Source organism: Drosophila suzukii, chromosome 3, assembly GCF_043229965.1.
Source record: "Drosophila suzukii chromosome 3, CBGP_Dsuzu_IsoJpt1.0, whole genome shotgun sequence".
Classification (NCBI taxonomy): Eukaryota; Metazoa; Arthropoda; class Insecta; order Diptera; family Drosophilidae; genus Drosophila; species Drosophila suzukii.
This window is the reverse complement of record NC_092082.1, coordinates 84,913,928-84,938,876: the sequence shown is the minus strand read 5'-3', so window position 1 is coordinate 84,938,876 and position 24,949 is coordinate 84,913,928. Positions and strand designations below refer to the sequence as shown.

At 40.3% G+C, this 24,949-nt stretch overlaps 8 protein-coding genes across 8 annotated transcripts; 5 read left to right on the top strand and 3 right to left on the bottom strand.

The window, feature by feature from the left end:
• Positions 1-4,253: 4,253 nt before the first annotated feature.
• On the bottom strand, positions 4,254-6,118 carry Ugt303A1 (UDP-glycosyltransferase family 303 member A1). The gene is made up of 2 exons (XM_017069501.4): positions 5,814-6,118; positions 4,254-5,728 (listed from the first exon to the last, which is right to left on the bottom strand). Exons 1-2 carry the CDS (start codon positions 6,073-6,075, stop codon positions 4,410-4,412), a joined length of 1,581 nt encoding a protein of 526 aa, XP_016924990.4. The 5' UTR covers positions 6,076-6,118; the 3' UTR covers positions 4,254-4,409.
• A 103-nt stretch (positions 6,119-6,221) lies between these two features.
• Positions 6,222-8,348, top strand: Ugt304A1 (UDP-glycosyltransferase family 304 member A1). Its single transcript, XM_065865884.2, has 2 exons — positions 6,222-6,511; positions 6,871-8,348. The coding sequence occupies exons 1-2, from the start codon at positions 6,259-6,261 to the stop codon at positions 8,217-8,219; spliced, it is 1,602 nt and encodes a 533-aa protein (XP_065721956.2). The 5' UTR covers positions 6,222-6,258; the 3' UTR covers positions 8,220-8,348.
• Positions 8,349-8,813: 465 nt separating this feature from the next.
• Positions 8,814-11,074, top strand: Ugt35A1 (UDP-glycosyltransferase family 35 member A1). Its single transcript, XM_036818301.3, has 2 exons — positions 8,814-9,490; positions 9,596-11,074. The coding sequence occupies exons 1-2, from the start codon at positions 9,217-9,219 to the stop codon at positions 10,924-10,926; spliced, it is 1,605 nt and encodes a 534-aa protein (XP_036674196.3). The 5' UTR covers positions 8,814-9,216; the 3' UTR covers positions 10,927-11,074.
• A 421-nt stretch (positions 11,075-11,495) lies between these two features.
• Positions 11,496-13,273, top strand: Ugt35B1 (UDP-glycosyltransferase family 35 member B1). Its single transcript, XM_017069500.4, has 2 exons — positions 11,496-11,791; positions 11,852-13,273. Exons 1-2 carry the CDS (start codon positions 11,554-11,556, stop codon positions 13,171-13,173), a joined length of 1,560 nt encoding a protein of 519 aa, XP_016924989.4. The 5' UTR covers positions 11,496-11,553; the 3' UTR covers positions 13,174-13,273.
• Positions 13,274-13,429: 156 nt separating this feature from the next.
• On the top strand, positions 13,430-15,240 carry LOC108006011 (UDP-glucosyltransferase 2-like). Its single transcript, XM_065866822.2, has 2 exons — positions 13,430-13,752; positions 13,895-15,240. Exons 1-2 carry the CDS (start codon positions 13,512-13,514, stop codon positions 15,223-15,225), a joined length of 1,572 nt encoding a protein of 523 aa, XP_065722894.2. The 5' UTR covers positions 13,430-13,511; the 3' UTR covers positions 15,226-15,240.
• A 47-nt stretch (positions 15,241-15,287) lies between these two features.
• Positions 15,288-17,102, top strand: Ugt35E1 (UDP-glycosyltransferase family 35 member E1). The gene is made up of 2 exons (XM_070995545.1): positions 15,288-15,718; positions 15,772-17,102. The coding sequence occupies exons 1-2, from the start codon at positions 15,478-15,480 to the stop codon at positions 17,100-17,102; spliced, it is 1,572 nt and encodes a 523-aa protein (XP_070851646.1). The 5' UTR covers positions 15,288-15,477.
• Positions 17,103-18,473: 1,371 nt separating this feature from the next.
• LOC108006013 (juvenile hormone esterase) lies at positions 18,474-20,390 on the bottom strand. Its single transcript, XM_036818555.3, has 4 exons — positions 19,348-20,390; positions 18,961-19,290; positions 18,769-18,901; positions 18,474-18,712 (listed from the first exon to the last, which is right to left on the bottom strand). The coding sequence occupies exons 1-4, from the start codon at positions 20,360-20,362 to the stop codon at positions 18,538-18,540; spliced, it is 1,653 nt and encodes a 550-aa protein (XP_036674450.3). The 5' UTR covers positions 20,363-20,390; the 3' UTR covers positions 18,474-18,537.
• Positions 20,391-21,847: 1,457 nt separating this feature from the next.
• On the bottom strand, positions 21,848-24,701 carry Ugt302C1 (UDP-glycosyltransferase family 302 member C1). Its single transcript, XM_036818532.3, has 3 exons — positions 24,302-24,701; positions 23,195-23,454; positions 21,848-23,126 (listed from the first exon to the last, which is right to left on the bottom strand). Exons 1-3 carry the CDS (start codon positions 24,558-24,560, stop codon positions 22,053-22,055), a joined length of 1,593 nt encoding a protein of 530 aa, XP_036674427.3. The 5' UTR covers positions 24,561-24,701; the 3' UTR covers positions 21,848-22,052.
• Positions 24,702-24,949: the final 248 nt, after the last annotated feature.

Sequence of the window (24,949 nt, the reverse complement as noted above, 5' to 3'; positions counted from 1 at the left end):
GGTCTCTTCCTTTTCGTTTATTTTTAACAAGCGGATTACTTGGCGCCACCCCCAAGTTTTCTCTTCACTTTTTTTTTTATCCCCAGCTCACTTTTCTTTCGGCGCTTTGTTTGCTCCCACTTCCACTTCCACTTCCCCATTCATCGTGCATAATAATAAACATAATTTGGTTTATTCTTTATTTTTTATTCACTTTTTTATGTATACATTTGCCTAGCCAGAAAATTGTTGCGTGTGTATTTTAATTATTGTTTTGCAACTGCCTTTTTTATGTTTATTGGTTATTTTTTGCTGGTCTTGTTTGATTTGCACGATGAAAGGCATTTACATTTTTGGGAGTCTTTTTTGCAACCACATATTCGCAGTAATTTATGTCTTCCACGGAATAATAGGAAACCTTTAATGGCGATAAGTAATTACACATTTTAAAGGGGTGTACAAGAGGAAGAAAAAGATTTGAGGCACTGTGCGCAAGCCTCTGAACGGTCTTAAACTTTCAATAAGAGTTTCTTAGGCAAGAACTGGGAATTAATAAAGATATATTATATATTATTATTCTGAATGTCTTTTATAATTTCAAACGCCATATCATGTCATAAAAGAATTTGAAAGTGTAACTCTGAACGGTCTTAAACTTTCAATAAGAGTTTCTTAGGCAAGAACTGGGAATTAATAAAGATATGTTATATATTATCATTCTGAATGTCTATTTCAATTCCAAATGCCATATCACTTCATAAAAAATATGTAAATATTCTTTAATTTAGTATATGTCATAAAAATGCTTTTGATTTTGCATCCCTTGAATATTTAACGAGAACAATGCTTTACAATTTCTCCACCCCTATTTCACTCTTAAGGATCCCCTTTTTTAGGGTCTGACAACGACAAATAATATGTCGCGCCATGAAAAAAAGAAAATAATAAAGCAAGTGGAAATTAATTTGCCTGGAAAACCCAACGAAAAAAGGGGGAACAAGAACAAGAAGCCCGAGAGTAGCAAAGCGAGATACCAATAACAAGGGCTGGAACACAAAACCCACAGAGGAGGGCGGGTTTTTTGGGTATTATTTTTATTTCTTTATACAAAAGGCGACATCGTCTGGCTCTTATTACGCTTGGCCATTCGCTTTTGTTGCTGGTGGAGGTGGTGATGGTGGTGATGGTGGTGCTGTATGTGGTGGTGGTGGGGCTTGGTCAATGGCCAGCAGCCACAAAAAGTAATCTCTGAGCATAAACGCATATCCTGGACTGCAATTATGCCAAATGTTGAGCATAATGCCACCGCAATTTTCATTACCGCACACGACATGGCCAACGGACATGGACATGTGTGCGCGTCCCCCTCCGACACCCCTCCGCCAAAAATAAATGCTAAATTTTGATACACATTTCGGTGTTGGCGGTGTTAAGCTCTGAAACGCTTATTAGGCCAGGCCAACAAGCTGGAAAAAGCAACACAAGGGAGTTCAGCAGAAGAAAAAACAATAACTGGGCCTTAACCCAACAATGCCGGAGCTGCATGTACGCCTCATAAAAGTCTAATTAATTAAAATCGTGCCCGACCAGCCAGCGGCAATCCCAAAGCCAATGTGCCAGCCTCAGCGGCAACCTCGGCGTCAACGCTGCGTATGCGTAATGCGCTCTGGGACTTTTCCTCGACGGCTGGCTGACTGGTTGGCAGGCGCTAATTAAAAGCCTGCCGCATAACTTTTCTAACCAAAAAAAGTGTATAAGACTCATAGGAAAATGAAAATTAACAGTATTATCGATGTAGCGCATCGGAAATGCTCTGTTAATAATTTTGTGGTATGATATAAAGCTAGAGGAATCTCAAAAAGTAAAATCAGAATAGTATTTTGATTTCCAAGCTTGATTTTTTAATACTTTATGAACAAGAGGGTAATGGGATATTAACTATAAGTTAAATATTTATTTATAATATTTAGTATACAATTTTTGGTCTATCTAAGCCACCATATATTTTTCCACATTTTATTCATTTTTGGAAAAAGTTTCAATTCAAAAAATCACTACTATTACTTTATTTCGCATTTTCTTACCTTTTTTGAAAAGTGGATAGATACAATAACATCCATACTTTTATTAAATTCTAATTTTTTAAGTAAAAAAATTTCAATAATTTGCCATCTTGTTTAGAATGCTTGAAATTCTTTCAAAAAAGAGTAGTTATATATTTCTAAGACTTCAGCCTATTTCCGGGCTCAAGAAAAGTAGCAAATCTGCTGGTCATATCCCCGATTGGGCGACCCTTCCCGGTCAGGATATGTGTTATAAAGTCAATCGGCCCGGGAAATGTTAGCCCTTGCCCCTACATTAATTCCTGTTTACCCTGCACCAGCAACATCAACCCCCAGAGAATGGGCCGCAGTGATGAAAATCACTTTTAATAAACTTCTTTCCTACTATTGATGATTTTTATTGCGCGAGGTTTTACCGAGCTCTATCCTGGATGTTAATTAGATTTTATTATGCCCATGTCTCTGTGTGGGTGTCTATGTGTTTTTGTCCTTTGTGCGCTTGTGACGGGGGCCAGATAATGCCAGCGGGGATTATGGCTTATTAAAAGGCTTATGAAAGTCAAAAGAAAAGTTTACTTAATTTCAGTTAGTTAAGCGCCAATGAAAGCCGCCCACTTGAGTATTGGCCAAGAGCAGCGGCAACTCGAGCGCCATGGCCAACAATGAGGGACAAAGTTTGCCATGGCGCCTCTGCCAAATGGCCAATAAAAATGGCCTTACTTCGGGTCAACTCCACCCCAAACGCCCAGTGACTCGCGAGGCTTTGGCAATTTTACAAGAATTTTCGGATTAGACTCGACGGCAGTTTATGGCCGGCACATAAATTCAAATGTTGCAAGCATAAAATCAAATAAAAATCTGCAATAAACATCAAATTGACAACACGTTGAGTGCAATTTTGGTTCGGTCCTTGCCGCCTAACTTATTAACATGCCAACGTTTGGCACACATTTTATTTTCCCTGTTTTTAGGTTTATTTTTTGGGTATAAATAAATTGACATTCTTGTGGGTGAAAAACCGCTTTTTATAGATTTTTGTTTTCAATTACTAGTAGCAGGTTTCAAATAAATTTGATGAGCTGGAAATACGGTGGGCATTGACTAATTAGGATTCTAAATTCATTTTTAACTTAGCTACTATTTTTATCAAGCTTTTGTGCGTTCAATTTTTATAAGCTTTTTATCAGAAAAAAGCTACCAAAACATTGATACGAACAAACTGCATTCAAGTTATCTAATCAATAAATCAAGCAAATAAATGCAAAAATCCGTATCTGAATGCCTGTATTTATTTCTCCATTTTACGGAGCGATTACTGTGGCTGGGTCTGTTTTTATGCGCAGTGCGTTCGCTACCTTGGCTATCGATGGACCGTCACAGACATTACGCCCCAATGGTTATGAAGGGGAAGTTATACACTTTCGGGTGAACCTTCAAGTTCGGTGGACTATTCGGCATCGACTTCTTCTGGTTCACGTTCCTGGGGTTTTTCACCCAGCAATTGAGGGAGCAATTGTGCGCACTTTTTTCATCTGCCTGTCCTGTGCATTTTAATGTCCTTTTTTCTTACAGTATTCCCTTTTTCAATTCCCCTTTTATTTCCTTTTTTATTTCGGTAAAAAGAGTTGAAAGCATGCTGGGCACGTGCTGATTGATGTAAAATGCGTAATGAGCGCGGTTATGTTTATGGGAGAAAAAAGGAAGGACCGGAGGTAAAAAGGTTTGGATAGATAACAATTGAAGGAGGTAAACTTTTCTAATTATAATATGGGTGGCAGCTAGGTGGGGAAAACACTCTCGCTATTTAATGCCATTCTACCTATATAAATTTCAATTATTTGAAATATTAATTTTATTATAACCTGTGGAATGAAATAATAAACAAATGTTTACCCACTTTTAAATCTGTTAACTGATAACGCAAGTGGAAATATTTTATTTGGCGTCTCCACGGTCGTTAAGCAGACTGATAGGATAATTAACTATCAATGCGATAGAACCATTTACAACTAATAAACTTTTTTTTTACACTACTGACGATTATACCCTACTCATGTCAATATACACATATTCAATTCAAATAAAGGTTATAAAGTGCAAGTTTGCTTAATGATTAGTTTTATAAGTGTAGTCTACAAGCATTAAGCCACAACCTTAAATAATTTTTTGGTTTATATTATATTTATATTTATATATTTATATTGAAATATACCATTACTTATCACCATTTAATGCTAATTTTAAAAACAATTAAACATTTTTTTTTATACACTTTTTAAAACAAAAGTTTACCAAACGCATAATAATTTTTGTTTTGTTCATTTCGGGAGAACTGAATGGGTAGATTCACGCAAAAGTAGCTAAGGTTTACCTTACCATGGGTACATTAAAACGGTACTCAAGGTTTCTAGTTACCAATGAGACCAATTTCCAGCCAAGGAAGAGCACGATGATAACACTCAATCCGATTCGACCAAAAAGCACCGACACAACATCCACGTTATAGTATTGCATTAGGGACATTTCCTGCTCGGCAATTCGCATATGATCGGCTCCCTTATGTCGAAGGATATATTCCGTCCACCAAATTGCCGTCTCCATAGCTGACATTGGTTGGTCATGAAATCGTTGCGATAAATACCTGGCATTTTGTTTATAGCTAGCGTTATACACGAGATCCTCAATGACCTTGACAACTGCGTCTGGGGAGAGGTTCATGACATCCAATCTCCTGGCCACGCCCAACTGTTCCATACGTTTGGTATTCTGAAACTGGTCGTAAAATAAGGGTGCACACAGCTGCGGAACTGCATAGTGAACCGCCTCGATGGAACTTAGAAGACCTCCATGGGTTATAAAGAGCTTTACATTGGGATGATTAAGGATTTCTCGCTGTGGAAGCCAAGATCTTGCATAGATATTCCGTGAATTGTTAGCCATCGCTGGATTGTTCATTTTCCAAATTACTTGCTGTTTAATTTGCTGAAAGGCCGCTAGCATGGTATTTATCATTCCCGGAGGCAACCACTTATCCAGAACTTGCAGGCCCATCGAAAAATATATTACACCATGTTCGGCTTCATCTAATAGCTTCTTAAGTTCATCATCTAAGGGATGCGTGGGCTCGGCCAAGTGCATGCCCGCCACTTCCACGATATTGGGAACATTACTGCGCACTCGACCCATGCTGAAGTGCTGATTGATCAGGATCAACGAAAATTTCCGGCGCAGTTCATGAATACTAGCCGAAACTCCGGAAAAGTGCTGCTTATAGAGATCGATTTGGCCCGGCAGGTAAATGAATCGCTCCACCAGACGCTCTTCGGTGATGAAGATCAGGTTGTGCCACTTCTCCATCAGACTGAGTCCAGGTGAATAACCCAGGGCGGACATCGGTTCGTACACACTGGGTGCTGAGTTACCAACCAGGAAGTCAATGTTCCATGCCGATCCAAAGGCGGCAATCCCCACCAGCGGTGCATTGAAGTGTTGCGAGAATCCGTAGAGGGCATCGGTGTGGGAGGCCTCCAGAATAACCATCGAGTACTGGGCACTGGCATTGTGGAGCAGCTCCTGCACCCCGGGATCCTCCAGGACGAATTTCGAACAGTTGTAAAAGTATTCGGACACGAACTGAGCCTCAATCCATTTGCTCATTTCAATGTCGTAATCGTAGTCCAGGAGTACTAAAAAATATTATACATTTTTAGTTTCAGACTAAAACTTTTAGTAACATTTTAGTTTAAGTAACAGTGCGTAAAGGGTCATTACATTGCCTTAGCATATCCAATTTGGGCACTCGTATGTGATGCACACCCTCTATGTGGGGCATTTCCTTAACGGCTGATATCACAGTCAGCTGGTGACCCCGCTGTACGAGGCTCTTCAGGAACGGAGTGATCAGCAAATAGGACGAGCCAAAGGTGTATGAAAATATGGCCAAAATGTTTTCCGTTTGAGCCAGTTTGGGGCACAGTAGGCTAAAGAGCAGAGCTGGTAGCAGCAGTCCAGCAATGCCCGGGCCCCTTAACATCTCACATAAATCGACCGTACATGCCGCTGCCCGAAGTTATACTGCCGTAATTTTGATTTGGTCGAAATACAAACTCTATGGGGCAGGCAATCTAATCAGCGAAATAAAAGCGAGCGAAAATGCGCAAGAGTTCGAAATGAAAACTCTTCAGTAAGTCAGTTGAAAAGCGGGTGCTCGACCGATATGTTTCCACCGGGTCGATGGCTTCTCCCGATGTTCTGGCTGATTTCGAACGCGATCTGCTGGATACGCGGATCGCGAATTCTCCTCATCGCCCCCTTTGAGTCGCATTCGCAGTGTATGCTAATGTCACCCTATATAGAGGCCCTAAGCGAACGGGGTCACCAGCTGACGGTGATTCATGCGTATAAACACTGCAAGCTCATTGAAAATGTTACCTTTATACGTATAAGGGATAACTATAACGTTTACTCAGGTATGTGATAGTCGGGTATAAGCGACGGGGAAACCTTATAAGCCCATTGATTGAGTCTAGTGCACCCAATCGAACTCAGACACTTTATAAGATAAGCTAATTTGCACCCATACCGTTTTCAGACGCGAGATAACAAAAATCGATTGACAATCTCAAGTTTAATGATAAAGGCTTTTAAAATGGCATGCTAACGAAAACAAATCGATTGATATTATATCCCAATAATGTTTATACTAAGTAGGGTCCATGTTGCTATGCAGGGGTTTATTTTTTTGTAAATTGTAAACAGTATTCTAGATTTGATCATTATTATTTTCAGATTAAGATTTTAAAATATTATTTTTTCTTTTTCACTTTAGATTTTGAAGAGTTCATGGGAATCGGTTCTACGGCCAGCAAGTGGGGAGAAATGAATTCTATGACAAGAATAATGGTAAATTGTTCGCTTAATATACTCCATAACTTGGAAGTTCGCTCCTTAATGCAATCGAATACCACATTTGACTTGGTGGTCTTGGAACCGGGCTTTACCGACGTGCTTTTCGGGTTAGCAGTTCATTTCGATGCCCCACTGATCGGAATTTACACATGTGTATCTGATTGGAATACATATAACATGGTGGGCCATGTAACGTCCATTTTGGAGGAGCCAATAATGCCCCTAGGCTTAAAATCTGTGCGAAATGTTTGGGATCGCATCTACAATTGGATTTACACCACCGAAGAGTGGCTGTTGATAAATTTTGTTTTCCTACCGAAGCTGCGCCTTGTTTATGATCACTTCTTTGGCCATCTGGAGCGGAGCTTTATGGAGATCAGGCACAACTTTTCACTAATTCTGCTGAATCAACACTTCAGCTTGTTTAAGGCCAGGTCGACTGTTCCCGGCCTGATTGAAGTGGCTGGCTTTCATATTCCCAAAGTGGATCCAAAACTTCCTGATGATCTTCAGCTATTCATCGATGAGGCAGAACATGGTGTAATCTACTTTGCTTTGGGTATGGAGCAGGAGTGTAAGGATTTGCCGGAGGAAACACAAAACGTTTTGCTAGAGAGTTTCAAATCGATGCCTCAGCGTGTGATTTGGAAGTTTGAGGGTGAACCCCCAAAGCGCTTAGCTAGTAACATCTATATATCAACATTTTTACCACAGCAAGCCATTTTGGCTCACCCAAATGTTAAGCTTTTTATTAGTCATGGTGGAATGATGAGTACAATTGAGGCTGCCTATTATGCAAAACCTGTACTGGGACTGCCTTTATTCTTCGATCAATTCAGAAATTTGGAAGTCCTGGAGGAAGAGGGTGCAGCTCTGCAATTGAACATAAACAGCGTGACAGAACAAGAACTAAAGGATACTGTAGATCGCCTGGTAAACCAACGAAAATTCGGAGAAAATGCCTTGGCTGTTTCTCAAAGATTTCGGGATCAACCCATGCATCCCTTGGAAACGGCCATCTATTGGACCGAATACGTCATACGCTACAAGGGAGCCAATCATATGAAAGCATCTCAATCTCAGGTGAAGCTGTTCGAATACTATTCCCTGGACAAGGTATTGATGGTCGGAATACGGTTAACCCTGGTGGTGGGCATACTTTTTTTGGTTCTTTCTAAAGGAAGGTGTTGCTTAAATTATTTGATCAAATTTGTCAAGCCATTTTTGCCCGTTACTGGCATTCAATCTAATAACGATGTGATAAGTTAAAGAATTTGTATACTTAAGTGTTGTTGATTTTAATGATAACTTTTAAATAAAATAGTATTATAGTTTATCTGTTTCAAAATGTATATATTTTTAATATTTAAAAAAAAATTACATTTTGTTAATATGTTACGTGGTGTGTCAATTTATTTAAAATACGAATATATAAGGGGTGTTGACGAACTGCGCTGTTGAATGGTATATTTTGGATTCGATTATAATTATTTTATTGTTTTTTTAGGTTGATTACAGCAGGGACAATGAATGATAAGCATAGTGGTAGCTTTATCTAATCTTAATTGCCCCTTTATTTATGATTGTTTTTAAGTGTTTATGGACTTATTTTTGGAATGGTGCAGGGCTTGTGTCTTGTGCTGCTTTGTATAATTAAACCCTGAAATATTATTAATTTGAATAAATTTCACTTTAACATTTGCTAATTTTAAATAAGCTTAATTGGTTCATAATAAACAAGACCTTCTGTTTCCTTATATCATTTAAGCTAACTCTTAAAACTAAATAAACCAATTTTTAATTAAGTGTAGGGTATATATATTTTTACAGCTCTCTGAGCAGAAAAACCGTGTTCAATTAAAAGTTCGAGTAAACAATAACAACTGGAGAGTTTGTCAATTAGAGAGTCAAATAGCGATAAAGCGAGAGCTCAAGAGAACCAAATTAAGAAAAAGAGCACTATTTTATTCTCTTATCGATTGCATAACAACTGAGTTTTGTATGTAAACAATCAACAAAGTTTTTTGAGTCGAGCCGGGGACGCCAAAAATAATATATGTGCATACATTTTAAAAATACAGATAGAGTGAATTTCGTTGTGTATAAAAAAATTAGCTTCTGCCTCGCTTCACTGAACTTCCTTTGTGTAGAATGAGCAAATTTTGGTTGATGCTTTTGATCGGCGCTCACCGATAATTATATGTAGAAAAGTTTTAATGTTTGATTAGTTGTCGTTCATCAGCGAATCGCTGTGGTTGCTACTGAAATGGGAATAATTGGTTCTGGAACTGGTTTGAGCCTTCTGCTGTTTGGCTTGGTATTTCTGTTCAGCACCACTGCCGATGAAGGGGTTCAAAGTTCCCGCATTTTAGCGGTGTTTCCCTTCCCTGGCCGATCGCAGTACATATTTGCCGAACAATATCTCAAGGAACTGGCCAAAAGAGGTCATAATGTCACCGTGATCAATACATTTGGCAGCGATAAGACCGAATCAAACTTTCGGGTAATTGGTGCCAAAAAAATTCATGAAATAATGGCAGGTAAGAAAGGGGTATCAACATGAAACCTTAAAAAAAAAATATATAAAAAAGTTATAAATTTAATTTAAGTTTTAAAATTCATTAAACAAAAGCTTAATATTACAGCATTTGGAAATGTGGATTACAACCAGTCAGCAAGTAAATGGAAAGTCTTGACAATGACGACCGAGTTCCTGAATCTTCTGACAACGAGTGTTCTTGATGATCCAGCAGTAAAGGATTTGTTAAACAGCAGGGAGAGTTTCGATTTAGTTATCATGGAAACGGTTCAAAACGAAGCTCTCTTCGGGTTAGCCCAACATTTTGGTGCCCAGACCATAGGAATCTCTTCCTACGGAACAGATACTCATATCGATGAGTTGATGGGCAATATGTCTCCATTATCTTATAATCCTATGTTGCTATCATCGCGAACAGAACGAATGGATTTCAAGGAACGCCTGCAGAATGTGGTGGAAGCTTCAATAATGTGGCTGCATAAAAGGATTGTTCACCTTCCCACACAGCGGGATTTGTATACGAAATACTTTCCAACTGCCAAGAAATCCTTGGAGGAAGTTTTGGATAGCTTTTCACTAATGCTGCTGGGTCAGCACTTTTCGCTAAGCTATCCACGTCCATATTTGCCCAATATGATCGAGGTGGGCGGTCTGCATTTGCAACAGCAGAGAAAGGTTCAGCCCTTACCGCAAGAATTATCGGATTTTGTAGATCAATCCGCTCAGGGAGTTATATATTTCTCCATGGGTTCTAATATCAAGAGCGTCGATTTACCGCCAGCCACTCGTCAAGTTCTAATGGAGACATTTACCAGTTTGCCCCAACGGGTTTTGTGGAAATTCGAGGATGATCAGCTGCCGGAGAAGCCATCGAATGTGTTTATAAGCAAGTGGTTTCCTCAACCGGATATCCTGGCCCATCAAAATGTAAAACTATTTATCACCCACGGTGGTTTATTGAGCACCATCGAGAGTATTTATTTTGGAAAACCCGTCTTGGGTCTGCCAGTTTTCTACGATCAGCACTTGAATGTTCAGAGGGCCAAGCAGGCGGGATATGGTCTTAGTGCGGATATATGGAGTACCAATGTCACAGAACTCAGTTCTCTGATCCAGGAACTGCTGAATAAACCCAACTATGCGACAGCAGCTCAGATTAAATCAAAGTTATTCCGGGATCAAAAGGAAACTGCTTTGGAGCGAGCCATCTGGTGGACCGAATACGTATTGAGACACAAGGGCGCCAACCACTTGAGATGTGCCTCCCGGGATCTGGACTTTATTCAGTTTCACGGTCTGGATTCCTGGGGTCTGATCATCGCAATCACTATTGCGTCTCTACTGAGCTTCGTGACTGCACTGAACTACCTTCAAAGGGGTCTCAGTTATGTCATCTCAAAGCTCCGTATGGGGTCTAGCAAATTGAAGACCCAGTAACCAATTAAGTTCCATTAACTAGTCGAGTTTATGCCGCCACCGATCTTTATATACATTTGAAATTATTTGTTTTGTTATAAGCACTTATAAATACTAATCCTAAGTACATATTTAATTCCAATAAAAACATATAAAATGAAGACAAAAATGGTTTATATACTCGTATTGCTGGATGGATTGTAATTCCTTTGTTCCAGTTTGTATAGAACCATCACTATCAAAAGCAACACACTTAAAAAAATATGTTGTAGACAATAAGTAAAGAAACTCGCAATTATGTGTTAAATTTTCTTTATAAGTCTAGACAGTATTTTTTGTATTTAGAACTAAAGAACAGAACTTACTTACTTTTTCCCAACTGTAGGCCATTGTAAATTCAGTAGAGCAGTGCAATGATGATTTTTGATTGTGAGATAGAAGGGGATAAGATAGGAAACAAAGTAGTGATGGGGTGCGACGGTGAGATGTGGTTCGCCTACGAAATTTCCGTAATCGCATATGTCGTGAATTGCTATCGCATGTCGGTGCCTCGGGGCGTTATCTAATAGCCCCATACTATGTTGCAATGTGCGTTTACTAATTCAGTGTACAGCTTGAGTTTGCGAAGACTAGACGATCTTTTTTAGGATGTTGGCTCTACAACTAAGTGCTCTGCTGCTGGTTCTGCCTGCTTGTCTACAGGCTGCTAGGATACTGGCCATATTTCCCTTCCCAGGACCATCGCAGTACATTAATGTGGTACCCTATCTGAAGAAACTGGCTTCTCGAGGTCACCAGATGACCTCGATCAATGCCTTTCCGCAGAAGAAACCGGTGAATAATTTTAGAGACATTCCCATTCCGGAAGTGTTTGAGAATTATAATGGTAAAGTATTTTAAATATATCTGTCAGGTATATATTTATTAAAAGACAAAAATGTTCTAGATCTCATAAATGAGCTGAACGATCCTATGAATTTGTGGGAGGAGAACAACTTTGTAAATAAATTCTTTGTGGACATTACCCGCTTAGTTCTCACCAACAAGGAAGTGACAGAAACCCTTTTGCCTCCTGGAAAGGATCACTATGATCTTATCATTGTGGAGGCCATTCGCTCGGATGCCTACTATGGATTTGCGTCCCATTTTAATGCCCCTATCATAGGCATTTCCACCTTTGGCACCGACTGGAATATTGATGAGCTGGTTGGCAATGTATCGCCTCTATCGTATACTCCTCTGGTAACAGCGGGTCTTACGGATCGCATGACTTTCGGGGAGCGTGTGACCAACTTTGTGGAAACTACAATTGCCTGGCTCAACTACAGATGGAAATGGATGCCAGAGCAGGAGAAATTGTACGCGAAATACTTTCCGGTGGCTTCAAAACGGGTTCCTCTCACCGACTTGAACAGGAACTTCTCTTTGGTGCTCCTCAATCAACACTTTTCCCTGAGCTTCCCTCGGCCCTATGTTCCTAATATGATCCAGGTTGGAGGTCTGCATATATCCCACAAGCCAGCTCCTTTGCCAAAGGATTTGGATGAGTTCATTCAGGGTTCCGGGGAACAGGGTGTGATCTACTTTTCCCTGGGATCCAATGTTAAGAGCAAGGATCTTCCGGCGGAGAGAAGAGAACTTATCCTGAAAACCTTTGCCAGTCTGCCGCAGCGTGTTCTGTGGAAATTCGAGAATGATCAGTTGCCTGGGAAACCCTCCAATGTTTTCATCAGCAAATGGTTCCCGCAGCCGGATATCCTCGCCCATCCCAAGGTCAAGCTCTTCATCACCCACGGCGGCTTGCTGAGCACCATCGAGAGCATTCATCATGGTAAACCCGTATTGGGCCTGCCTTTCTTCTACGATCAGTTCTTGAATGTAAAGCGGGCCACTCAGGCAGGATTTGGATTGGGATTGGATCACAAGACCATGACCCAGCAAGAATTCAAGACGACCATCGAGCGATTGATCAAGGAGCCTCAGTTTGCGGAGACGGCCAGGAAGATGTCCGATAGATATCGGGATCAGCCAATGACTCCTTTGGACACGGCTATCTGGTGGACTGAGTATGTTTTACGACACAAAGGAGCTTACCACATGCGAGTGGCTGGCCAGGATTTGGGTTTCTTCGCCTACCATAGCTTGGATGTCATTGGAACCCTCTTGGGCGGAGCGCTCCTAGTTCTTTCGATCATTTTGTATGTCCTTTGGAAAATTGCAAAATTAGCTGGATTTGCCAACTCTAAGAAAAAGCAAAAGACACATTAAGAAGGGGGTGGAAATCGGAACTCTATAGGTTGGTAATGTTCAAAAATTAATACAATTTTAAATATTAGATATAGGTAAATAAAGAGAGATAAAAAATATATTTCAGCTCTTGCTTATTATTAATTATTTCTAAAGGTCAGAAACAATATGGTTGGAGATTTACATTCCACCTAGGAAGCTTACCTTCCATAGTGTAAGCTAATCAGAATTGGAACTTGATAATTTATGGGTTGTAGGTGATTGTTAATTGTTCTTATCGATGAAAACCTATATTTTGGGTGATTTCTACCAGACAGTCTTCCTGTAGAGCACGAGGGTAACGCACGCCCTGTCTGGGAATGTTGGGTCTGAGATCGTTCGTCTTGTTGGTGGCCCTTCTGCCCGGTTTCTTGGAAGGAGCCCGTATCCTGGCATTGTTACCCATACCCAGTCATTCGCATTACTATCACGCTTTCCCCTATCTAAAAAGCTTGGCCTCTTTGGGCCATGAAATTACCTCTGTAAGTCCGTTTCTACCGAAGGAATCTGTGAGTAATATTCACCACATTTATGTTCCGGAATTGTTTGACAATATTGAGGGTAAGTATTATTATTTACCATAAACATTCTAGTCTTAATTAACTAAATAAATGACAACATTATCTTTAAAAGCTCCATATAATGGCTTAAAAAATTTCTTGTCATTGTTCGCCTGAAGTAATTATCTTCAATTTACTTTCAGAACTTATACAATCTTTAAGCACGGGTAAAGGAACTTGGGAAGATAATGAATACATCAACAACTACAACCTTGATCTTGTAAAAAAAGTGCTGAACAATGACGGAGTGCGGCGAAAGATTCTGAAGCCAGGAAAAGCTCAGTTCGATCTGATAATTTCGGATCTTTGGCGATTTGATGCTCTCTATGGCCTGGCAGCCTATTTCGATGCCCCAATTATTGGAATCGCTTCTTATGGCACCGACTGGAAGATTGACGAATTAGTGGGTAATGTATCACCGATGTCATACCTCCAGTCTCCGTCCGCTTATTGGCACGATCTTCAGACCTATGGCGGTCGTTTGGCACACTTTGTGGATCGCTCTATTTGTTGGATTCAATGGAGGTGGCGTCATGAGGAAAAGCACCAGGCCCTGTACAGAAAGTATTTCCCGAAAATTGCTGACGAGCGACCATTGTCGGAAATTACCAAAAATTTCGCCTTGATTTTGGTTAATCAGCACTTTACATTGGCTCCACCTCAGCCTTATGCTCCGAATGTTATCGGGGTGGGAGGTATGCATATTAATCAGGAATCGAAAACCTTACCCAAGGACTTAGAGGACTTCATACAAGGGGCTGGCGATGAAGGAGTAATATATTTTTCCCTCGGCACCAATGTTAGGACCAAAAATCTCGCAGAGGATCGCAAGAAAATATTGATCGAAACATTTGCCAGCCTGCCGCAGCGTATCCTGTGGAAATTCGAAGATGAGGAGGTGGCAGACAAGCCATCGAATGTTTTAATTAGCAAATGGTTCCCGCAGCAGGATATACTGGCCCATCCTAAAGTAAAGCTATTTATAACCCACGGAGGATTGCAGAGCACCGTGGAATGTGTTCACCATGGTAAACCCATGCTTGGACTGCCGTTTTTCTATGATCAGTTCAGGAATATGGAACATATCAAACGACAGGGTCAAGGTTTGGTTTTGAACTACAAGGATATGACAAGCAAGGAGTTCAAGGACACCATTGTCCGATTGCTGACAGAAAAGAGTTTCGATTCTACGGCAAAAGCAACTGCTGCTCGATATCGCGACCAACCCATGAGTCCTTTGAAAACAGCAGTCTGGTGGACTGAATACGTCCTTCGTCATAAGGGTGCGAAATACATGCGGGTGGAGGGCAGAGATTTGGATTTCTTCACTTATCACAGCCTGGATGTCTTGGGCACTTTTCTTCTAGGCTTTTTGGTTGCCTTTTCCATAGTCTTCTTTTGTTTGACTAGGTTATTAAACATTGTTCTGCGAAGAATAAAGAATAAGAAAGTACAAAAGCAGAAAGCTAATTAAGATGTTTTGAGCTACCGCTCTATAAGTTATAAATATGATACAATACATAAATTCTGCTTATTGTACTTAACGGTTCTTCAATTCTATAAAAAAGTACAATAAAAATAAGAAACTCTCTGATAGTGTTTTTCAGTGTAGTTTCTTAGCAGACTTATCAGGCTAATCTTATCACTGTACACTATACGATTTTTTGTTTGGCAATGCTATTTAAGCTTTCGTCGGCTTTTGGTAAAAGTTATTTTCAGTCTCAGAATGATGCCAATTCTGTTGTTCTCCCTACTCGTTTTTCTACTACCTGGATTTCTGGAAGGTGCTCGGATTCTTGCCTTGTTTCCGATACCAAGTCAATCGCATTATTATCATGCCTTACCGTATCTCGAAAGGTTAGCCACTTTGGGGCATGAAATAACCTCTGTAACACCGTTTCCATCTAAAGAACCAAGGAACAATTTACACGAGATTTCCGTTCCGGAGGTATTTCACAGTTTTGATGGTAAGCAAGATGTGTGTTGCAAAATACAATATATTCTTTAAAATGTATTACAGAATTATTAAAAGCTATGACAACACCTAAAAGTACTTGGGAATTTTTTGAGGTAACTAACGGATTCGTTTACAACATTACAAAGGTCGTATTCGATAATAAGGAAGTGCATCGAAAGATACTCAGACCAGGAAAAGGTCAGTTTGATTTGGTCATCGCGGACATTTGGAAGTATGGTGCTCTATATGGTTTGGCCGCTCATTTTGAGACTCCAATCATCGGAATGGCACCTTGCGGAACTGATTGGAAAATCGATGAAATGGTCGGTAATCCATCACCAATGTCTTACATCCAATCTCCTTCTTCTTACTTTTACGACTTGGAGACTTTTGTGGGTCGTATAGGACACTTCGTGGAACGCTCCATTTCTTGGATTAACTGGCATTGGCGGTATGAGAACAAGCATGCAGCCCTCTATAGGGAATATTTTCCAAAAATAGCTTTCAACAAGCCATTGTCTGAGATATCCCGAAACTTTGCTTTGGTTTTGGTAAATCAACACTTTACATTGGCTCCACCTCGCCCATTTGCTCCTAATGTAATTGAGGTAGGGGGCATGCATATTAATCAGGAACCAAAAAGTTTACCCAAGGACTTAGAGGACTTTATCCAGGATTCTGGTGAGCATGGAGTAATTTATTTTTCCCTTGGCACCAATGTAAGGAGCAACAATTTGGCAGAGGATCGAAAGAAAATATTGATCGAAACATTTGCCAGCCTGCCACAGCGAATCCTGTGGAAATTCGAGGATGAAGAGTTACCAGAGAAACCAACGAATGTTTTAATTAGCAAATGGTTCCCGCAACAGGACATCCTGGCCCATCCAAAAGTTAAACTTTTTATAACTCACGGGGGAATGCAGAGCACCATAGAATGCATTCACCATGGTAAACCTATGCTTGGATTGCCCTTCTTTTACGACCAGTTCGGCAATATGGAATATATCAAGAAGCGGGGGCTTGGTTTGGTTCTGAACTATAGGGATATGACAAGCGAAGAGTTGAAGGATACCATTTTTCGGCTGCTGACGGAAAAGAGTTTTGATGTTACGGCAAAAATACAAGCGTCTCAATTTCTGGACCAACCCATGAGTCCTCTGGAAACAGCAATTTGGTGGACTCACTACGTCCTTCGTCACAAGGGAGCGCCTCATATGCGAGTTGCAGGAAGAGAGCTGGACTTTTTCACTTACCACAGCCTTGATGTCTTGGCTACTTTATTTATAGCTCTTGTAGTTATTCTTATTATTATTTCCTTTTGCCTGGTTAAGTTTTTAAAGTTAATCTTCCAACATGCTGCTACAACCAGAAAACGAAAGCAGAAAATTCGCTAAATTAATAAGTAATTTTAATATTTCCTTTTGAGTGACATTGAAAGTTTAATAAAAATGTATATAAGTAAATTGTTTATACATAACAATTATGTAATTCTGCAATTAGGGAGGGGAAGACTCAATGTTTAATTATTAATTGCCTTTTCCATTCAATTCCATTCCAGGTAATTCCAGGTAATAGCATCCCAGATAATGGCAGACAAATAAGTACCTAGTGCCAAATTCAACTCTGAGAGGCCCCACGGTTCCCAGTTTGTTTTCACCACATATAGCGCCCCAAAATGATGGGATAATATGATGCGCGTATTTATATTATAACGATGCTTTTCTGGTCACACGCAAAGCAGCTCGATTGGCGTCCAGTGAATTATGGAATACGCATACAAATATTTGCGTGGCTGGGTATATGTGCGCCAGTTTGAGCGCATTTATTAACCGCTGCCAATCAGTTGCATTCGCTGCGTATGCGTAATATTAAATTGCACGGAGTCACTTCCGTTGGATTGGTTTGGTTCATTTGGGTTCGGCTGGTGCTTTTGGCCGTTTTTGGCCGCATTGCCAAATGCGTAATCAAAAATTCATGAGCTATATAAATGTGGTGTGGCTGGAATTGCCATTAGCTCTGTGTGTTTTGTGTTGGCATGCAAATGTAGATAATTTCATGCGATTTAGGGTTGGATCTGGCGACCCCCCGAAGCTCCGTCTCTTAACCCTTTAAATGTCCCCCGAGTGGTCGTCAGTGGCGAAGAGGCTATTTAATGATGTCGATTATCGTCAACGGAAACAGCAAAAATGATTATTTGTCATATCCTAGGCCAGTGGAATTGCCGTTTAATAGTCACTCCCAAAAAAAGGAACATACACCCTTCCGGGGTTTTTTGTTCATTCTGAAGCTATTATTTACGCAATGTCAGCAATTCCAATTTGCAGTCTCAGAGATGCTTCGGAATATCAGCTCACTTCTTGACTGAATCTAATCGGTAACTTGTCCAAGCAAATCGGTCGCTTCACTGCATTTCTCTTTTTCGCTCGCTTTTCCTCTAGTGTTTTTACAACAATTTGTGCAGGCAAAAAGTCGAGAAAATCCGAACTGCAGATGGAAATTGCTGAAAATATGCTGAATGCTCGTTCACCTGGCGATAGTTATGCGCTCAACCATTCTGTCATTTTTGTTTGTTAATTTTCATGAGCTCTGTCCCGAAGAGATGAGTATGTCATCTGGCTTTTTCCATTTATCTCTTGAACATGGAATTTAAGAGCAGTTTGGTTCAGTTTAAGTCTTAGAAAAATAAAGAAACATTGACTACATTAGAGGAACGGTATATTTTTACAAACAAATCTCATAGTTAATACATTTATAGCGTTTATAGCGCTAATATTGAAGTATAATAAAATTTGGAAAATGTATTGTTACATTCTGAGACTTACAAAATTCTTAGCAAAAGCTGGATAGGGGGAATAATTCATCCCAGATATGATATCGATCCAGAAAGAAGCCACCAGTTTTTGCGGTAAGATTGGTACCAATTTCCAGATAGGCTTTATCTTGCGAATTGTAGAGGGGCCAGTTAAGGTCTTTCAGGTATTCATCGCTCTTGTTGTGGGGATTACTAGAAACAACAAAATAATCACTGAATCTTTAAAATGTTTAAATTATAATCCTTACCCTTTTTGAGCAAACTCAAACCACATGCGCGTCAATAGCTCAATCATAAAGTTTTCGGGGTCCTCTCGTTTTAAAAGAGGAGTTAAAAGTCCCACATGGAATAGATATATGAGCTCATCGTGGTGAACGGGACCTGTAATTATTAAGAAATTTACTTTAGACGACCAAAAAATATATTTATAAACTGCTTACCCATGGCTTCCTGATTATCGGGATTTTTCAAGAAACTATATCTACCCTTATACCGAAACAGATAGGTGTAAATAGGTGTGTGGGGAGCCATTAAGTGAAGAAAGCGATTGAAGGACACTCCAATCAAGGCATCACTGAACAGTTCTCCCATACCTTTCAGGGATTTCGGGTACTCCAGTTTGTCCCTACTCTCAGGCATATACTTTTCCCTTAAAACTCGACTGCCTACTCTAGATTGGGTTGAGTTACGTTCCAAGATCAGGGAAATGGGTGCAAAGTGCTCCCAGTCCTGGTTGTATTTGCTCACAATGCTTTCATTTCTCAAATCAACTGAAAGGATTAAAGAATTTGTTTATAAAGTGCTATTTGAATCTTCTATTTACTTACAAAATGCTCCGGAGAGGAACTCGAACTCCGTAATGCCGGTAATAATGGGAACTTTGTAAAAGTCACCTCGTCGAGCTGTCTTGAAGGGACTCTCGATAAGGTAGCGTTCCTGGCCAAAGTCCTCCTCGACAACGATTCTCCAGTTTAGAACGGGGTTCCAACCAAACTCAAACATCCCATTGTAGGTGCTCACATAATCCAGGTAGGGTTTTTGTCTCATACAGTCAACCATTTCCTTGACCGGTTCCTGAGGGCACTTTAATAGTCCCGCCTGACGTTTAGCCAGTCGAAGGTCATTGCTTTTATACTGAACTGGTCCATATGGCGCAGCACTCATGCTTATGCCTCGATGGAAGAGACCCCGGGACATGGGCGATAGCATGTGCAGAGCTACGCTGATACTACCCGCACTATAACCCAAAAGGGTTACACTTCCGGGGTCACCACCAAATCGATGGATATGCTGTTGGATCCAGCGCAATGCCAGGACCTGATCCTTCATTCCCGCATTGCCAGGAGCTTCCTTAGTTCCTGTGGCCAGGAAACCCAAGCTACCTAGGCGGTAATTTAGCGAAACCAGCACACAATCGCGATCCATGAAATGCTCGGGTCCGGCTAAATATTTACTCTGTCCAGAGAAGACATAGAAGCCTCCGGGATGCAAGAACACGATCACCGGTCGGCGGCCCTTCAAATCCTTTGTATACACATTCAATCGCAAACAGTCCTCGGAAACATCGGTCATATTATCCCAAGGTTGTGGGCACATTGGCCCATCTTCACTAGCATCAAAAGTTTTTGGGGACCAGGGCTTTACGGGCTGGGGATTCAAAAACCGCAAATCTCCCAGGGGAGGCTCTGCATAGCGAATGCCGCGAAAGGCATGAAAGGTCGAACCCAATCTGGAGGTCAGATTAGCACCGCGCACTCGTCCCAGATCGGTGTCCACATCGATGGAGAGTACCGATGAACTGGCCAGCAGAACCAGCAGTTCCACTACAAAGAACTTCAGCATCTTGCCGCCTGCCTTAAACTGAGTTGTAAAAGTTTCCGATGCCGTTTTTATACAAAACTTGGCGGCTGGAATCGCTTTTGGGGCTTTACCCAGTAATGATTGCGAACTGAGCTGGCATAATAACAAGATCGCCTGGTCGTCTCCATATGTACAGATTTATACCTATAAAAGACGATGGTGAACAGCTGAATAGGCGCTTTAGATAAGAACAAAGGAATAAGTAAAACAGAAGCATGAAAGACTTTTTGTTTTACGTATAAAAAAGGGTAAACAAATATTTTCATTTCAAAATCAAAAAGTGGGTATAAATATTGAAATTTTCTTTAAAATAAGATAAATAGTAAGTAACGACTATTGTTACTTAATTTTCTTTAAATTAAAATTTGTTATCGCTTCTAACTAACTAGCCTGGACTGCTTCGTAAAAATGAACTAATTTCTATGTCAATTTGAGAAAAACCCCCAACAAGTTCGTAGAAAAACCAAGTGCAAGCCTATTTTTTGCAGCTTATTTAAATATACATAATTCAAGAGTAATTTCATACTAACTACTTTTCAAATATACATAATTTTGGATGTTTATTTTATTAAGGACTATCCAAGGGTTCGGGATTACATAGATAGCGTTCAAAATTATTCTTAAGTCTTTCCTTACAGACCAAAATTTTACCACAAAAAACAATACATCCTTGGCTGCATTTTTAAGCCGGATCGGCATTAAAGCCGCCAACATTTCCGCGACGAACGCTGATTTTCCAGCAGCACGGCCATGGCCCAAAACAGTTTCAATAAGTTGGGCTAAAACTTTTACACGCCTTTTGCCTGGCAAAAAATGGGAGGAGAAAGGGAAGATGCACGGCAAAGAAAATAAAAGCATTTAGCCGGAGGCGTTAGTGGGAGTGGCAGGGGGCGGGCAATGGGAGTGGGCGTGGCACTCAGTTGGTTGCTGTTAAAAATTTGAACGCGCTGATGGGCATTTTTACAACTGAAGCGTTAACTATGTGCAAGTTGCAGTAGAAGGAAGGAAGAGAGTGGTTGAAAATAGGACCCAACAAAGAAAAATTATCATTGTTGGATCGAAACTACAAATACCCTGAGTGAAAACAATAAACAAATTATTATTTATGTGGTGATCGATATTTTGGCACTTACCTGGTTGTATAAAAATATAATTAAAGAATATATCTCACTATCTATTTCTAATTTCCGTTGATTTACATTCGTATACCCATGAACTTTCCTCTATTCCTTTCCAAAAGAGTGTACAGTAGAGAATAAAAAGAGAAACCGAGGAAAATGGACAGGCAACGTAGAGTTTTTTCGATAGAAGTTCACAATATTTTCCATTTTAGTTTACAAGTTTCGAGCCGCAGGCAGAAACCAACCGCACAACCCCTTTGTAAAATCAAATCAAATTTTCACGAGCTCACCCACCAACACCAAATGGCGGCAAGTTCGAAGACAGTTTATAGAAAAAACCCATAGATATTTGCAAATAAATTTGCTACATTTTATTGTGAGCAATTACAATGGAAAAATGAAAATGTAACTTTTCTAATTAATAAGACTATTGCACACAATAATAATTTTTTTCTACGGAAAACCACCATTAAATAAGTTAGGAAACCTTTTTATACAAGCACCCTAATTTTAAACTGGTCATGGATACTAAACTTAAATATCACTTGTGTTTAATTCTGCTTGGATTTCTTTTTCGGCTTGGAACTTTCTTTCTTTATAAACAACTCTTGCAATAGTCGGAACACCAAACGGATCAGCATAAAAAGGCAATATAGAACGAAGATAATGCCGCCATACAGGATTAGCATGGCATCCAGATTGTGGTATTGAATAAAGTTGAGATCCTGAGAGGCACTCCTCAGGTACTTGGCTCCCTTGTGCCGGGATACGTGCTCCACCCAGAAAACAGCACGCTCCAATGGAGTATTCTGCTGATCGCGATACCTGGCGGACATGTCGCGCACCTTCTTAGTGGCCTCAGGGTCTTGAATTAATCGCTGAATGGCGTCCAAAAGCTTGGGAGCTGTCAACTCCTCGTAATGGACCGTCACTCCATAGCCATTCTGTTCGGCACGAGCCATATTCAAGAACTGATCGCCAAAGATTGGAATGCCCACGAAGGGTTTGCGGTGGTAAATGGATTCCGTGGTGCTCAGCAGACCGCCGTGTGTAATAAAGGCTATCACATTATCATGGGCCAAAATGTCGTCCTGAGGGAACCAGTCCGAAATAAAGACATTAGCAGGTTTTCCCGGCAGGTCGGTGTCCTCAAATTTCCACAACACTCGTTGCTTCAGCTGGGCGAAGGTGTCGATCAGTGCCTGGCGTTTCTCCAGCGGGAGCGTTTTGCTCTTCAGATTGGAACCCATGGAGAAGTATATAACACCATGCTTGGCGCCCTCGATAAACTCCTGAATTTCCTTGGGCAGGGGTTGGCGCTTTCGGTTGATGTGCATACCGCCCACCTCAATCATATTGGGTGAGTAGGGTCGTGGAAAACTGAGCGATACATGTTGATTGAGTAACACCAAAGCCGTGTTCTTGCGCATCTCATAAAAGTCCTGCTTGTTATTGGGGAAGTATTTGCGGTACAGGAGTTCCTGACGCGGCAGATAGAAGTAGTTTAGGAAGATATATTCGTAGGTCAGGAAGGCCAGATTGCCCACTCGCTCTACGAGGGACATGTGGTCACCAAACTTGAGGAGGGCACTTGGAACATACGATGGAGGTGAAGGAGATCCCACCTTAATGAATTACGAAAATGTAAATTAATAAAATACCTCCTATTAAAAACCTTTAAAGAAGAACTCACCAGATCTGTGTTCCAGCTAATGGCGCCAAAAGTACCCAGACCTATCAGAGGGGCCTTGAAATGTTCTGCCAGTCCGAAATGGGCTTCGTTCAGGAAAACCTCGGATATAACAGCATCAAAGGTCTGGTTCGATTTCATAAGCTCCACCACTGAGGGTTCCGTTAGCAGCAACTCGGTTATTTCAATACCCATCTCATGGAAGTCAATAATCTGCTTTATTATGGGCTCCTTTGATGATTCGAGCAAGTTGGCCATTCTTCCTAAAAATTGTGTACCAAATAGTTTTTTACATAATACGCTATAACGTTGACATTTATCATATATATTGTGGCTGACGAAATAATTTATTTGATAACCTATTGCGATCAACAGTTATTACATTGTTATCAAATTCGTGATAACGAAAAAGAGATTAATGTATAAACCTTAAGTGGAGGAGTGGCCGACTTGTTTGTATATATAAAACCTATAGAGTTTTATGCAACTGTCGTTTTGTTGTTGAAATAGTTTTCTACTAAATAATACTTCATATAATTTTATTTTTATTAGATAAAGTAAATATCTATATATACATATGTGTCACAGTAACACAAAAATAGAACTTGGTTTATCAACAAATGGTTTTCGTATAATTTGGACTTACATATTCTGAACAACTTTAACGTAACCTAACCGGTTTAGACCATAGGCCATACCCAACAACGTATTTAGTAATAATAACAAGATGTTTAGCCTACCAAAGCGAAATGAAGAAAACCTTTTTGTTTAGTATTACATAATTAAAGAAGGCATTTGTGGGACAGGTATACTAAAAATATTATGAATGAATGTCTTGTTGCTAAGAATTTTGATAGAAACTTGTAAAGAAATTTCTTTGATGAAAGCTGGAATTTAATTAGAATTCTTTAAGTTAGAATTACTGGTATGTTGTACATTTTTACATCAGATTGTATAATGGTCTAGCCAATTTGTTTAACTACGATAAAATATTATAGGGGATTGTATAAAAATATTTCATTTACAAAGGTTATAATTACATTAGAATGACAGTCATTTCGGACTCACCAGATTGTGTAACCCACTAACCAATTAACTAGATGAACTCACCTTGCATGGATGCCATAATGCTCTTGACCGTCACATCTTTGATGTTCTTGATGGGTTTTTTCAACTCGAAGGGGGAGACAATGGTGACCTGATGTCCGGCGCTGGCTAGTCCCTTGGCCAGGGCAGATCCCACATGGTAATGGGAACGGGCAGCGGTATGGAGGATCGCCAGGTAGTTGTAGGCAGACACGCAGCTCAGCAGGCAGAGCAGCAGCAGGGCCAGAAAACTCGTTTGGCCAGCTGTTGGTTTCATTTTCATTTATCGAAACTACCAATTCTAAACAATTAATTCAACTTAATCGTTGCCAGTTGTGAAATGCGTTCTTATCGACCAGCGATCGTGTTCTATGCAGTTGCTATGGGGGTGCGGACGCCTTGGCGCCTCGGAACAAACTGAGCTGCCATGGGTCCGCGATGAGGTAATTATAAGCGGTTGGGCTAGGTTCCGATGACGTTTGAAGAGAGTGAGACTCCATATGTTTTTCTCTCAGTCAAGTATATCTCTAATGACCAGCAATAAAATTCTCACGATCTCTCATCATCGTTACGTTGCCGAAAATGCTTGTCAATATTTCGTAGGCCTCTCACGATCAAGTATCTCCAAAACTCCGCATTATTCTCTCGCTCTCCACCGCCCCCATAATCAGT

Bases quoted from the DNA above. Each gene is read 5' to 3' on its own strand.
- Ugt303A1 (XM_017069501.4), bottom strand. From the start codon at position 6,075: ATGTTAAGGGGCCCGGGCATTGCTGGACTGCTGCTACCAGCTCTGCTC. The intron at 5,729-5,813 runs GTAATGACCCTT...AATATTTTTTAG, and splicing joins ATTGGATATGCTAAGGCAAT to TACTCCTGGACTACGATTAC.
- Ugt304A1 (XM_065865884.2), top strand. From the start codon at position 6,259: ATGTTTCCACCGGGTCGATGGCTTCTCCCGATGTTCTGGCTGATTTCG. The intron at 6,512-6,870 runs GTATGTGATAGT...TTTTCACTTTAG, and splicing joins TAACTATAACGTTTACTCAG to ATTTTGAAGAGTTCATGGGA.
- Ugt35A1 (XM_036818301.3), top strand. From the start codon at position 9,217: ATGGGAATAATTGGTTCTGGAACTGGTTTGAGCCTTCTGCTGTTTGGC. The intron at 9,491-9,595 runs GTAAGAAAGGGG...TTAATATTACAG, and splicing joins AATTCATGAAATAATGGCAG to CATTTGGAAATGTGGATTAC.
- Ugt35B1 (XM_017069500.4), top strand. From the start codon at position 11,554: ATGTTGGCTCTACAACTAAGTGCTCTGCTGCTGGTTCTGCCTGCTTGT. The intron at 11,792-11,851 runs GTAAAGTATTTT...AAAATGTTCTAG, and splicing joins AGTGTTTGAGAATTATAATG to ATCTCATAAATGAGCTGAAC.
- LOC108006011 (XM_065866822.2), top strand. From the start codon at position 13,512: ATGTTGGGTCTGAGATCGTTCGTCTTGTTGGTGGCCCTTCTGCCCGGT. The intron at 13,753-13,894 runs GTAAGTATTATT...ATTTACTTTCAG, and splicing joins ATTGTTTGACAATATTGAGG to AACTTATACAATCTTTAAGC.
- Ugt35E1 (XM_070995545.1), top strand. From the start codon at position 15,478: ATGATGCCAATTCTGTTGTTCTCCCTACTCGTTTTTCTACTACCTGGA. The intron at 15,719-15,771 runs GTAAGCAAGATG...AATGTATTACAG, and splicing joins GGTATTTCACAGTTTTGATG to AATTATTAAAAGCTATGACA.
- LOC108006013 (XM_036818555.3), bottom strand. From the start codon at position 20,362: ATGCTGAAGTTCTTTGTAGTGGAACTGCTGGTTCTGCTGGCCAGTTCA. The intron at 18,902-18,960 runs GTAAGCAGTTTA...TAATAATTACAG, and splicing joins CGATAATCAGGAAGCCATGG to GTCCCGTTCACCACGATGAG. The intron at 18,713-18,768 runs GTAAGGATTATA...TGTTGTTTCTAG, and splicing joins TTTGAGTTTGCTCAAAAAGG to TAATCCCCACAACAAGAGCG.
- Ugt302C1 (XM_036818532.3), bottom strand. From the start codon at position 24,560: ATGAAAATGAAACCAACAGCTGGCCAAACGAGTTTTCTGGCCCTGCTG. The intron at 23,455-24,301 runs GTGAGTTCATCT...CACAATTTTTAG, and splicing joins CATTATGGCATCCATGCAAG to GAAGAATGGCCAACTTGCTC. The intron at 23,127-23,194 runs GTGAGTTCTTCT...TAATTCATTAAG, and splicing joins TTAGCTGGAACACAGATCTG to GTGGGATCTCCTTCACCTCC.